At 40.4% G+C, this 13,596-nt stretch overlaps 1 protein-coding gene across 1 annotated transcript in view; it reads left to right on the forward strand.

Moving 5' to 3' along the window:
* FNIP2 (folliculin interacting protein 2) overlaps positions 1 to 8,435 on the forward strand; it is a 91,895-nt gene extending 83,460 nt beyond the window's left edge. The window contains exons 17-18 of the mRNA XM_081091817.1: positions 4,130 to 4,245; positions 5,857 to 8,435. Of these exons, the coding sequence (XP_080947943.1) occupies positions 4,130 to 4,245; positions 5,857 to 5,935 (195 nt within the window). The 3' untranslated portion in view covers positions 5,936 to 8,435. The remainder of the gene's footprint in view (positions 1 to 4,129; positions 4,246 to 5,856) is intronic.
* The last annotated feature ends 5,161 nt before the right edge of the window (positions 8,436 to 13,596 follow it).

Genomic DNA, 13,596 nt, shown 5'->3' on the forward strand with positions numbered 1-13,596 from the left:
GTTTTTGACGAGGTTGTTCATGGAAAAAAATGTCTCAGTCTTTGAACAAAAATTTAGTTCTGGACCTGACAGCCCTTTCAGCTTAACAAAAAGCATCTCTTAGGCCACAAATAAAGGAGGGAATGCCAGTCAATTTACCTCTAAATCTCAGAAATTGTGCAGTGAATATTTTTGTGGGTTTGTTGTTGTTGTTGTTATTGTTGTTTTGCCTTTGTTGCTGGCAAAGTGGATGATTAGCACAATTTCAAAAGAGGCCCTATCAACAATTAAAAATGTGTATTAAAAAAAATAAAGAGGCCATCAGGAGTGCTTAGGGCAGTGATGGTGAACCTATGACACGCGTGTCAGAGGTGACACGTGAACTCATTTTTTTGGTTGATTTTTCTTTGTTAAATGGCATTTAAATATATAAAATATCAAAAATATAAGTCTTTGTTTTACTATGGTTGCAAATATCAAAAAATTTCTATATGTGACACGGCACCAGAGTTAAGTTAGGGTTTTTCAAAATGCTAGCACGCCGAGCTCAAAAGGTTCGCCATCACTGGCTTAGGGTGTGAAAGAAACAGTGATCACAGGCAATTAAAGAGGTAGAAAAACTTGTTGATCGGATAAAGGAAAAGCAATTAGCTGGTGACTGCATTTCATTGATATGTGAAAAAGTGAAGATGCTGTATGTTGACCTCCTAAAAGACACCGCTGGAATGAGTCCTGAAAGATTCATTTAAGGCTAGTAGGTGGTTTGATAACTTTAAGAAAAGAAGTGCTTATTTATAGGTAAAATAGTACATTAGACATGTACTATATATAAGAAAGGTTAAAACAGGCAATGATTTGGGCATCTGGAACGAATTCATTCGATCTATAATATTTCTAATGGGGGGGAAAATGACTCGGTTTTTGAACAAATCACTTCTTGAACAGCCGTCCGGAATGAATTAAGTTAGAGAACCGAGGTTCCACTGTATATAGGAAAGTAAGTTAGATGTGGGGGGAGGGACAAGCATAAAGGGAAATTTAAAATCCTCCTTTGGAGAACGAATTGTTTTTCCTTTTATTAGATTCATATCAAGCACGCTGATTCCTGAAGGAATTGTAGTTTGTTTTCAGGGACCACCCTTACAAGTCGTTAGCAGATAAAATAGAATATAGCTCGTGTAAACACTTGAAATTCCGAAGTGCCATACCCATAGAAGATGGTATCAGTTATTCCTTTTCAAATGGGATTTTAAAATCACTTTCATGACGTTATATTAAATTCAAACAACAAATGAGCCATCAACTCCTAGAAAATGATCGACAGCTCTTCCTGAGTTATTGGAATTAATATACAAGGCAAATTCTCTTCAAGGTGTGTGTGTATGTAGAGAGAGATCGAGAGAAAATATATTTAGAGGGGAAGGGAGAAAAGTGGGAGTGAGGCTTGAGGGCATCCCTAGGAAAAACTTGGGGACATGGGCTTAGATATGAGTTACGCTCACCTTCTTTGCTCCTTCCTCCCTCTGCAGGCTTTTGCTCTCTAAAGAATAACCCCAAACCAGAACATTTGTTATCTCCCTTCTGGCCTCCACAAAAGATACAGAGATATTTAACAACAAAGTTGGAAGCTGAATATTAATTACCTGCGCTAATTGCTAATGGAGGGTAATTTTCCTGGGTTCTTATGGCTGAATCTACAGTGGTACCACATGTCTCAGAAATAGTCAGGATTTTTATGGCCTTGAAGAAGGTGCTTTGAAATAACCTCCTGTTATTTCAATATAACCCACTGTCTAAGTAGACAGTGTGGCATAACAGTGACTGGGTTCAAGTCTAGGCTTTGCCATCAATCAGTTGTGTGATGGTGGACAAGTGTCTCTGAACCTCAGCTTTCTCATTTGTAACAAGCATGTTAAGAGAATCCTCTGAAAATTAGGGCTGAGGTACTTACTGCTTTTTCAGCGGCCAAAGCAGAGGTTAAACAGCCAGTATACAGTAGTGGCCACTGCCTGGGCTTGAGAGTCCAATAGCCTGAAGTCAAACACAGGCTCAGCTGCTTCCTGTGTGACTTCTCAATTCCCTTATCTGTAAAGCTGGGGATATAATAGAACCTAACTCATATGGTTAGAAAAGAAAATTAGATGATTCACGTAAAGCACTTGGGATGGTGTTAGATGCTCTAAGCACTCAGAGGCAGCTACTGTCCATGTGGTTATTAATAACCACTTTCATAAAACAGGGTTAATGGTTGTAAAGACCAACACCACCTTTTCACTAAAATCTTTATTTGGGCTTTAAACTGAAGTTTGTTCTTGCAGATCACCTGTCCCTGGGGTAATCGTGTGAAGAACTCTCAGGTTCCTATCATCTAACTTTTGTTCTATATTTAGAGTCAGTTTTTCTTTCTAGTAGCAAGTTGCATCAGGCTGATTTTGAGGCTGAAATCTCTTTTTCTGTAAGGGAAGGAAGATATGTTAGATTTTATAGTTTCTTACTGTTTTAAGTATTTACCAACTTTCATATTTTATTCTCTAATACATAGCTCTTGTTACTTTTGACATCTTCATTTTCCAACCAATAAATTACTGTAGCTGACTTTTTTCTTCATTTGGACCAAAATATGTTTAACCACTTAATAATATGCATGGCTTACTTAGCCTGACAAAACCAAGATCAGAAGAAATTTCATCTGCAGTTTAAAATTCACCTTAAAAATCATTTCAATGAAACATATGATTAAATGCCTATTAGAGCCATCAGTATAAAAGGGAAAGTAGCTATTTAAATTTTCAGAAATTAAAAATTAAAAAACTCCATCTCAGGATTAAGAGACCCGAAAGGAGAAGGAAAAATGGAAAAACTTCTATTTAATAATCAAGCCTTTTAAAAAAAAATTCTAAATATTTTGATTTCAAAAATAGTATACATTCCATATAGACCAATGTTCTCTTTATTTTGACATCACAGCATATAATTTTTATGGAGACTATGAATACACTGCAGATTAACTATTCTAAAACACAAAGGATTCATGTAATGTGAATATTTTTTAATATTTTATAATATTCTTATTAAAATTTTTATATTTACTCCATAAGGAACTAAAACTTAACAGAAGGGAGATGCTTTCACCACTAAACTCCGTTTATTTGGGGGACCATGTTCATGAGGATTGGTGAAGTCCTCCTTGCTTTGATTATTATTCTTAGTCACTTACCAGTTGTGTTTCATCCACCCAACACAAGGCATTTAAGATTTTAAGCCAATGGAAAACTGAAAAGATTACATCTCTAATGGATACTTTTTCCATGTCACTGATCAGGCCAGATGGTCAAGATCAACATTCTCAAATGCATCTGTTAATCTTTTTTACCTTGAAAATAGCAGGCGTAATGGTCTAGAAGAAAATTATGTGTGATAGAATTACCCTTGCCAAAGCCATCAGGTGTCTTACTGAAGATGCTTGGAGAGCTCTTCCTGCCAAATGCAAAAGCATTTGCCTCTGGTGAAAGACACAGATGGTTGCTATTCTCTAAAAAATGAAGTTGGACACAATTCCAAGGGTAGTGATGTCCTGAAAATAATTGCCCTTTCTTTATTGTTTTTAAAGACCTAGTTAAAATAGACTCCAGAGCCAAAAAAAACCACAAAACAACTTCAAAATATACTTCTGAGAATGTATTGTGCCCAAATAATCTGATATGTAGGGAAATACTACAACAACAGAGATGTCCTTTACAATGTTTAGAACAAAAATGCAAATTGCTATGTGGTTAAGTAAATAATGGTAAATGCACAATCTTAAAAAACATGTAGCCATAAAATTACATTGATAAAGAATTTTTACTAACACAGGGAAAGGATTATTACAAAGTTTTTTAGAAGCACTTATAGAATGATTTCAACAAATGCTTTTTAGAAAAGACTAGAAGATAATATATGAAAATCTTATTAGTCATCGGAAGAAATAAACTTTGCTTTACAAAACCTGCTGGTGATAGGGTTTGAGATGGCTTGTAACTTTTTAAGGGTATTTGAAAGAGATTAGATTATAGTTATAGACTTAAGAATGAATCAGGAGAACCCTAGCTCTGAATGCTGGCAGAGGTTTCCATTCTAGCCCTCATTGTGAATGTTGTTGGCTTCACAGTGCATCATGCATCTTGAAGATCGACTACAGGAGTTGTACCTGAAAAGTAAGATGCTGTCTGAATATCTTCGTGGACACACACGAGTCCATGTGAAAGAATTAGGTGTCGTACTGGGGTGAGTTCGGTGAAGTGCCACCCTTTCTTCTCCCTGGGATGGGGTTGTCCCTAGCACTGTACCCACAGACCCATTCAGCCTGTGCCACCTGAAGGGTTTGGGGACCATCAGGCATGTGCCTCTGCTGCTCTCCAGTTAACAGCATGTTCCTTGTTTCGATAGTGGAAATAAGCGCAGAACTTTAAGCTGGTGGTACTTTATGTTAATCTTCTCCCTGGGTTATTTTATGTGTGAACGTGAAAAATTACACTCCACTCTGTTTGCCCATCTGTAGTCATTTCAGTAAGATGTCCAAGTCACAAGCTGTGCGATGCAGCCATGTTGGGAGGCAGGGGCCTGCCTGTCTGTTCACGGGGGCCGGCTGTACCTTCCTCCCTGGAATGGTAAGCCCGCCAGGAGAGGAGACTTGCTTATGTTACTCGTGTTGTACAGCATCTTCCTGAGGGTCTCTGCCGTGACTTCTCTAAAGAAGAAGTGGGGACTTGTCCTCCTTACCTACCATGATGGTTCCCCTAATTTGGGCAAGAAAATATTGTGTATGTATTGTCGACCTTGAAATTTTCTTTTAAGCCTGCTAATCAAAGTATCAAGACTCAGGCCTTTCCTGTGTTTTTGTGTTTGGCTCTTAGAACTTCATGTTATACATTTTTCTTACCTCATTTTAAAAATATTTCCCCCTTTGGAGGCATTTGCTTTTGCAGTTAACTTACAGAGTATCTCTTGCTTGTGTTTTTTTGTTTGTTTGTTTTTCTTAGTTCTGATTTAGATCTCTTAGTTCTGTTTCTTAATTCTGATTTAGATGATTAGTGGGAATCATCCCCAGCCTCTCTAGCCCCTTCCCCACTGTCAGGGCCACAGCGCTCCCTGCGGCAGACCTGGAAGTAGACCTGCAGGGAGCATTACTGGAAAAGGCAAGGAAAAACTCCATGAGGTCATTGAAATTTCATTTTTAATTTTTTGTGGAATTCAATGGAAAGATTAGGACATATTTCACGGACTGAAGCAGTCCTCCTTTTTCTCAGGACATTTGTCAGCATTTAGCCTGGCCCATGCTACATCCGCCTCTGCTTTAAGAGAGGCCGCCAAAGCCAGGTCCATCTGATGCCATGTCTCTTGACTCAGCATCTGTTAGTGTTGCTTTCTCTCAGAATGTTGCTTAATGTTATCTAACTTGTATAACCAGTTGAACAAAGCCCAAGGTTTTTGAAGAAATTGCCACCTTCATCATTTTCCTAAGACTAGTTGTAACTTAGGAGCAGAGTCTGTGTGCATTAGGGATGAATGAGGAGACAGTGGAGGAAACATTAAAGTATAACAATGAGGCTCTACAGGGAACCCAGGAAAGTTACGGGCTTGGACTCGGTGGCCCCTGCTGTGGAAGAACAGTTTTATGTCCACACGTGTGCCCAGCACACCTCCTGGCCTTTGTCCTCTGGTCATTGTCCACTAGGAAGTCATAATTAAAAGAACAGGTTTATCATCTTGCTCTCCCTCTTACTTTTTCTTTTGTTTTAAGCAATGATCTAGCAAACTTGGTCCCTAGCAATAATACTGAACTGCAGAATCGTGTTACTTTAAATTAATAATCTTCTCCTTTTATTCAATATTCAGGATTGAATCGAATGACCTGCCTCTGTTGACTGCTGTTGCCAGTACTCATTCCCCGTACGTGGCTCAGATCCTCTTATAAGCTTAAGCTCAGGACCATTCTTCCTTGGCAGGAAAAACACACACATTCTCATGTGGAGGAGAAGAGAATAAGCTCTCCATGACGTCCAAAGCATAAGAAGAGCAAACAGAAACAGTCATTCCACCGCTTTGTCTTGTTTTTTCTTGTTGCTTTTAAGTGGATGCTTTATTGGAACTTAGGTTTACTTGACATAATGGCATGTGTGTTTCCCATGAACACTGTAGGTCTTTGTTACCCAGGAGTCAACAGAGAGAGTGACCTTTCTGGAAGGAGGAAGCATATGCACTACACTACACACTAAGCTGTTGGTACTGCTCGCCTTGTGTGTTCGGGCCAAACGACAAGGGACTTTGGAGCAGGAGGGAAACAATGTGCAGACCATTCCAGCAGGAAAATGCTTCAGAGCTGACGCATGAGCTCTCCACACTGGAGAAAGCATATTCCACTATCCTAAGAAGACATCAGGAAAGGACTTCAGATTCCAACTTGGAGTTTGCTTTTTACAAAAGGTGAAGTAAAGAAAGCCACATGGGCCCTTGTCAGCTCTGGTGGCTGTGGGAGCGACAGTCTGACCTAAAACAGGGAAGAATATTGACTGTTGGGAAGAGAGTGCTATAGGGACCCGCTCTTTTCACATCTTCTTGGAGTTTTCCTTGTCTCAGATACAGCCACAGGTAGGTTAGAGGTGGATTGTTGGTGCAATAAACCCAAGAATCAATGTAGCATCTTAATCCCATCAGGATGGAGTTTGTAGCAGCAAAGTACACAGGCTGATACCGTGTGTTTAACCTTATACTTCAGAGCTTTCAGCAGCCTCTTTAAGAGAGGCCATTTACCAAAGTTATTTCTATAAGCTCAAGAGTATTCCTGTTGCTAAATTCTTCTAGCCAAAGCCACTTTCTTCCTGTAATAGCTAATACAAATGACTATTTATACTCTACAAGGCACATCTGTCCTGGTGGGAAATGAAACCTGCAACAGTTCAGGATGACTAATGAAAGCAATTAGTTTGAACATTTATAAACAATTCATACATGGTCTACATTTTTACATTATCATCTCTGTGCCTTCTAATTCCTACATACTTTTCAAAACACTGTTCCAGAAAGTAACTCCCCCATAGTATCGAACCTGCCAAAATGAGGAATTGTTTATTTGCTAGCATAGTTGACTTTAAAAAAATAAAAAACACGAAAATGTTATTTTCTGTTACTACAAAATAAATTTTTCTTAGTTTACTGACCATGAACTATGACCCTGTCAGACGATGTACTGACATCCAAGATAAAGAAAACGACTTAAAAAATTGATCATTAAATGACAAGAGCTGATCTAGTAAAACAGAACATTGTTAGCTAATTATAACCAGGCTCCAATTTCCTTTCACTCTTTTATAAGAAAATGAAGTAACTTCCCGACTAGGGGTTAGAATGACTTCAGATTTTCTATTTGATAAAATCCTATCTTAAACACCAAGTTACATAAGTGTGTCTCTTCTTTTACAAATGCAAGTGAATTACTTGTTTGAAAGAGCACCTAATGGGAAAAAATGGGTGTATTACTTCTTAGGAATGAGTCAGATTTGCTGCCTTCCGCTCTTTTTTTTTTTATGATGTGAAATGTAGATGGGTGCATTAAAGCTCTTAAGATCTTTAATTTTTATTTTATGTCTTTCTTTCATAAAATTGAAATTTTCCATCCTTTGTAGATTTTTCTGTTTTCTTTTGCCTAACATCTGAGTTTGTATTTTAAATTCTCTAGTTCCATGACATCATTCATTGCTTGTTGTGATGTTACACAGAGAGAATGAACCTTACCTGTGGCTCAGCTCACTCGTCATTTGCTTTTCATTACATGTAAATTAATGGTAATAGCTGGTGTTACATCATTTCCATCTGCACCAGTTTAAAGCATTCCCTCATCTCTTGTTCCCTGTTCCTTGTTTACACGTTTGGGCACTTTCTCTCATTCACCGCCTTCCAGGGTTTCATAGAATATAACTAAATCCAAAATCAATTCCATTCTTATGTGGCATGTTGAAAATTCGACCCATATAGGGGGAAATTGAGATTTAAAAGGCTGATTCTAAACTTCATACATAAAAGATTGAGCCCAGCCCCCTCAAAACCCGAAAAGATTTCATTTGCCTTTTAATCTACTTTTCCAAAACTCTTGGAAACGTCTGTTGGAAAACCACAGGTGGGTCACACGTGGGGATGGTTTCAGTGATGCTCAGGGTTCCGGTCAGAACCTAATCCTCACACCTATTGCCTGGAGAAACAGACTGAGAATGTTGCTGCTCTTTTAGAACCCTCCTTTAAATAGCATTCAAGTTTTGTCTGTCTTAAATTCAACCTCTTCCCAAAAGTAGAAAAGAAAAAGAATCTCATGGGCTTGTGTTGAGATACACCCACTCACACACCATACACCACCCAGTGACTTCATTCTGTCTTAGCTGCAGAAGCAAAAAAGGGATTCCACCCTCTCCCATGCCCACCTCAAAAAACAAAATTTTTTAAAAAAATTTTTGAAAAAACTACCTCAGTTGACAGGATTCCACCTTTAGGGTTTCTTCAACTTTTAAGTCTTACCTGTTGAGTGTAGCTTTTGTAGAATCTTGCTTCTTTAAGCAAGCTAGTGAGGCATGACAGAGCAGAGTGTATACGTATTCCTGTGATGGCCCTCTTTCTAGCATGTCGCAGTTTTATTTTTAATAGATAGATACGTGATACAAATGTAAAGATAATTGTGTATGTTTAAACATGACAATGAAAATTTAAAATGTAGCTTCCATACTTGTGCATAACTCCAAAGTATTTTATTTTTATCAGTGTTAAATAGCTTTTTGTACAGGCTTCGATCCATTTTTCTGAAGTGTGCTGTTTTTTAATGAAAGTAACTATAATCTTTTCACATCCCATGGAACTGCCGTTTACACATCACAACTTTTTAAACTTACCATATTTTTCAAAATTAACTTTTTTGGAGGGAGGGAAATTCCTGCTTGCTAAATGATACTAAACTGTTGTTTGGGGCTCTTATCATTAGGTCCTGAGATTTTATAAAAATTTAGTCTTTAGCTTTTCAGGTTCTTCACTAGAGTTGGTTGTACATAAAAATAAAGAATATAAAGTGACCCCCCCCCCCAAATTCTTTTAAATGTCTGGATTTTTCCAGTCTTATGTATTTTTGGAACTATTTTGTTCATGCATACTTTCACCATTAAATTGAGTCTTTAGCTTCTCTTGGTAAATGTGAACCATTTGTTTTGTACTGTGCTTTGTGGGAGGGGATATTTTGTTATAATACTTGCCTAAATCAAGCAGTCCCCTCTGAATGTTAATTTTTAAATGTCAAAATTTGGTGAACTATATATCTTGGAAGCAAAATTGCAATATGCTTACATTTAAGTGGTGTTTAAACAAGGAGAAAATTCTGGGATTTGTTACCATTGAAGCTTCATGAAGACAAATTGATAGGACCTTATATTTTTGATCAGTTAAATAGCTATCAATGTCATTGTATGGAAATTTTTTTCTTAAAACGTGTCCATGTATTATTTTGATCCATTTTTTTTTGTGGCATTTGGTGCAATAAACCTTTTGAATTTATCTGAACATTTGTTTGTTATATTGAATCTTAGGACTTAAGAATCTAGAGGTCTCATATCCATGAACTCATGTGTGGAAACAAGTTCATTGTCAGTGATTTTCAACGGGGGTGTTGGAAATATAGAGCCATTTTTGCTCAGCATAATGAAGGGTGACGGGGGATGGGGGCTGAGGATGAAAGGAGAAATGTCTTGTGATGTGTGGGACACCCCATGGAATGAATAATTGTCCCATCTCTGGAGTGACTGAAATATCATGGTGGGCATTCATGGGGGTAAAAAAAACCAACCTGTTTATAGTGATCTAAGCTGAGAATTTAATTCTGCTTTTCATAAAAGCACAGTGTATTTTTCAGATGATTTTCATGTATGCTGAATTTTCCAGGAATGTCACTGATATATAAATTGAGAAGATTTGACCTTGTAAGGTTCCGAATTTTAACAAGAATTGACATAATTTGGAAAACATAACCAAAAACTACAGTACTCCTGGAATTTGAGTCATCGATACAGCATATTTGTATCAGTCTTCATTTATAGCTGTTGCATTCATGGAGACTATATACAGATGTAAGCATCTACCCATTTCATTATATTTTCTATTCTAATCTAGTTCCTCAATGTCTATATTTTAAATATCCTATCTAATAAAAGAAACATGGTAATTGGCGTACGACCGCTACCCTTCCCATTGGCTAATCAGGGTGATATGCAAATTAACTGCCAGCCAAGATGGCGGCCGGCAGCCAGGCAGCTTAAAATGAACATGAGGCTTGCTTGCTTCAGTGACGGAGGACTCCAACGTTCCCCGCCTGCCGCTGCTGGCCTCTGAGCTGCAACTCTAAGCAACTATGTTACAAATATAGAAGCTAAACAAAACCCCAGAAACCTGCTTTAGTTGCCGGGCTTCAACCAGCAGAATCGCAACATTGTTTCAAATACAGAAGGTAAACGAAGGCCAGAAACCTGCTTTCAGCAGCGGAGGCCTAAGAGCTGAAGCCTCAGAGCTAAAACTGGCCCAGAATGAAAAAAAAGGAAAGAAAAAAAGGAGCGGTTGGGAGCTTCAGTCACCCGCCAACCTGAAAACAGCCCTCAGCCCCTCACCCAGACTGGCCAGGCACCCCAGTGGGGACCCCCACCCTGATCCAGGACACCCTTCAGGGCAAACCAGCCGGCCCCCACCTGTGCACCAGGCTTCTATTCTATATAGTAAAAGGGTAATATGCCTCCCAGCACCGGGATCAGCAGAGCCAGGAGGCCTCCCGGCACTGGGATCAGCGTGACAGGGGGCAGCGCCCAAACCCCCTGATTGCCCTGCGGCTCTGTGTGTGACAGGGGCCGGGCCACAACCTCCCTATCCACCCTGCTCTGTTCGTGACAGGGGAAGGCGCCCCAACCCCCTGATCAGCCCTGCTCTGTGCCTGATAGGGGGGAGCTCCCCAACCCCCTGTTTGCCCTGTGGCTCTGTGTGTGACAGGCTGCGGTGCCCCAACCCCCTGATCGGCCCTGCTTTGTGCGTGACGGTACGGAGCCCCAACCCCCCTGATGGGCCCTGCTCTGTGCGTGACAGGGGGCAGTGCCCCAACCCCGATTGGCCCTGCTCTGTGCGTGACAGGGGTGGCACCGCAACCTCCCCATCGACCCTGCCTTGAGTGTGATAGGGGACGGTGCCCCAACCCCCAATCGGCCCTACCCTGAGCGTGACTGAGGGTGGCATCACAACCTCCCAATCCGCCCTGCTCTGTGCATGACGGGGCGGCACCCCAACTCCCCAATCGGCCCTGCCCTGAGCCCAACCAGGGGCTGCACCTAGGGATTGGGCTTGCCCTCTGCCACCTGGGAGCAGGCCTAAGCCAGCAGGTCGTTATCTCCCGAGGGGTCCCAGACTGCGAGAGGGCACAGGCCAGGTTGCGGGACCCCCGTTCCCCCCGAGTGCACAAATTTTTGTGCACCGGGCCTCTAGTCTATATAATAAAAGCCTTCGCAACCGTTAGGGCAGAACTACCAGAACGACCGGTTGCTATGATGCACAATGACCACCAGGGGCAGACGCTCAATGCAGAAGCTGCCCCCTGATGGTCAGTGCGCTCCCACAGGGGGAGCACCGCTCAGCCAGAAGCTGGGCTCATGGCTGGCAAGCGCAGTGGCAGTGGCGGGAGCCTCTCGTGCCTCTGCTGCAGGTGGGTGGTAAGGAGCGAGGGGTCCTGGGCTGTGAGAACCCAGGACTGCGAGAGGGATGTCTGACTGCTGGCTTAGACCCGATCCCCGGAGGAACTGGGCCTAAACCGGCAGGTAGACATCTCTCAAAAGGTCCTGGACTGCAAGAGGGCACAGGCTGGGCTGAGGGATCCTTCTGCTCCTACCCCCCCCCCCCCCCCAGTGCAAGAATTTTGTGCACCAGGCCTCTAATATTAATATAAATTACTTTTTAAGTAGTAAGTGTAGTGCATTGTATTGATCTGTTTTAAATTACATGTATAAGAAGGTTGCATTATTTATGAATTTTAGGAAAGTAAAAGACATAAAATATTTACTATGAAAGGGATGAGATTATTGCTACTCATGGTCTCAGGAAAAAATATGCTGTTAATTATTACTTTGTAGCAACATAATACTGTACCAAATTATGTTGTTTTAAGACTATAGAGAGAAGTAACATTAGGTATTTCAAAATCCTTTTTGTATTACATACATATTTCAAATGTTTTCTGTATTCCCTCAAGCATCTTTAAAATCCATGCTGTTGATAAAGAACTGAAACACACACATCCACACCACATCGCTGTTTGGTTCCCTGGTGTCTTGTTTGTTCTGTCAGATCCTTTGTATGTGTTACTTCATTTAATCCCCACACCTGGATGCAATGGGAACTGTGACAGTTAATTTTATGTGTCAGCTTGGTGAAACCATAGTACCCAGATATTGTGGATGTTACTATAAAGGAATTTTTAGGTGCAATTAACATTTAAAGGAGTATTCTTTGAGTAAAGCAGATTGCCCTTCCTAATGTAGGTGGGTCTCATCCAATCAGTTGAAGGACTTAAGAGAAAAAAGACTGAGATCCCCAACGCAAAGGGAATTCTACCTCTAGACTGTCTTTGAACTTGAACTGCAACATCATTCTTGCCTTGGTCTCCAGCCCGCTTGCCTACCCTGCAGATTTGGAATTTACCATTCTTCACAATCATGTGAGCCAATTCTTTAATTCTTTAAAATCAATCTATACATCCTGACTTATTGATATATCAGATATATCAGTCCAATGATAATCCCAAAATGGAGTTGGGTGGTCAGAATATCATCATACCAAGTTATAGGAGCAAAGATCTTTAACACAGTAAACAATACCAACCTCAAAGTTATCCCTTAAGGCAGCGGTTCTCAACCTGTGGGTCGCGCCCTTTTGGGGGTCGAACGACCCTTTCACAGGGGTCGCCTAAGACCATCAGAAAACACATATATAATTACATATTGTTTTTCGTGATTAAGCACTATGCTTTAATTATGCTCAATTTGTAACAATGAAAATACATCCTGCATATCAGATATTTACATTACGATTCATAACAGTAGCAAAATTACAGTTATGAAGTAGCAACGAAAATAATTTTATGGTTAAGGGTCACCACAACATGAGGAACTGTATTAAAGGGTTGCGCATTAGGAAGGTTGAGAACCACTGCCTTAAGGGTTGCGATCAAGTCCTCTGAATATGTGCTGCAAAGGAGATATTGGTGTATAAGAAAAGCGTAAGCTAGAAACAGCCCTCTGAGATGGCAAGGATGGGAGGTAACCATTCACAGCAGAAGGAAGAAGCTGCCTTCCCATAAAGATACCCTTGCCATTGTGTGTTAGTTTCTTATAGCTGTGCACCTCCCTCTGCTTTCTTGGGGATCTCAAATGATCACTTACCATTCCTTTCACCCATTTGCAAGTTCTCAACCTGACGTTTTCTACTCAATGTGTAAAAAAAAGTTTCACCCACATGAACCTTTTCTCCTGTGTACCTCTCCTCGCCCTTTTTATTGTAACTTTCTCCTTCCTTTGACAG

Source organism: Myotis nattereri (genome assembly GCF_964212035.1).
Source record: "Myotis nattereri genome assembly, chromosome: 5".
Classification (NCBI taxonomy): domain Eukaryota; kingdom Metazoa; phylum Chordata; class Mammalia; order Chiroptera; family Vespertilionidae; genus Myotis; species Myotis nattereri.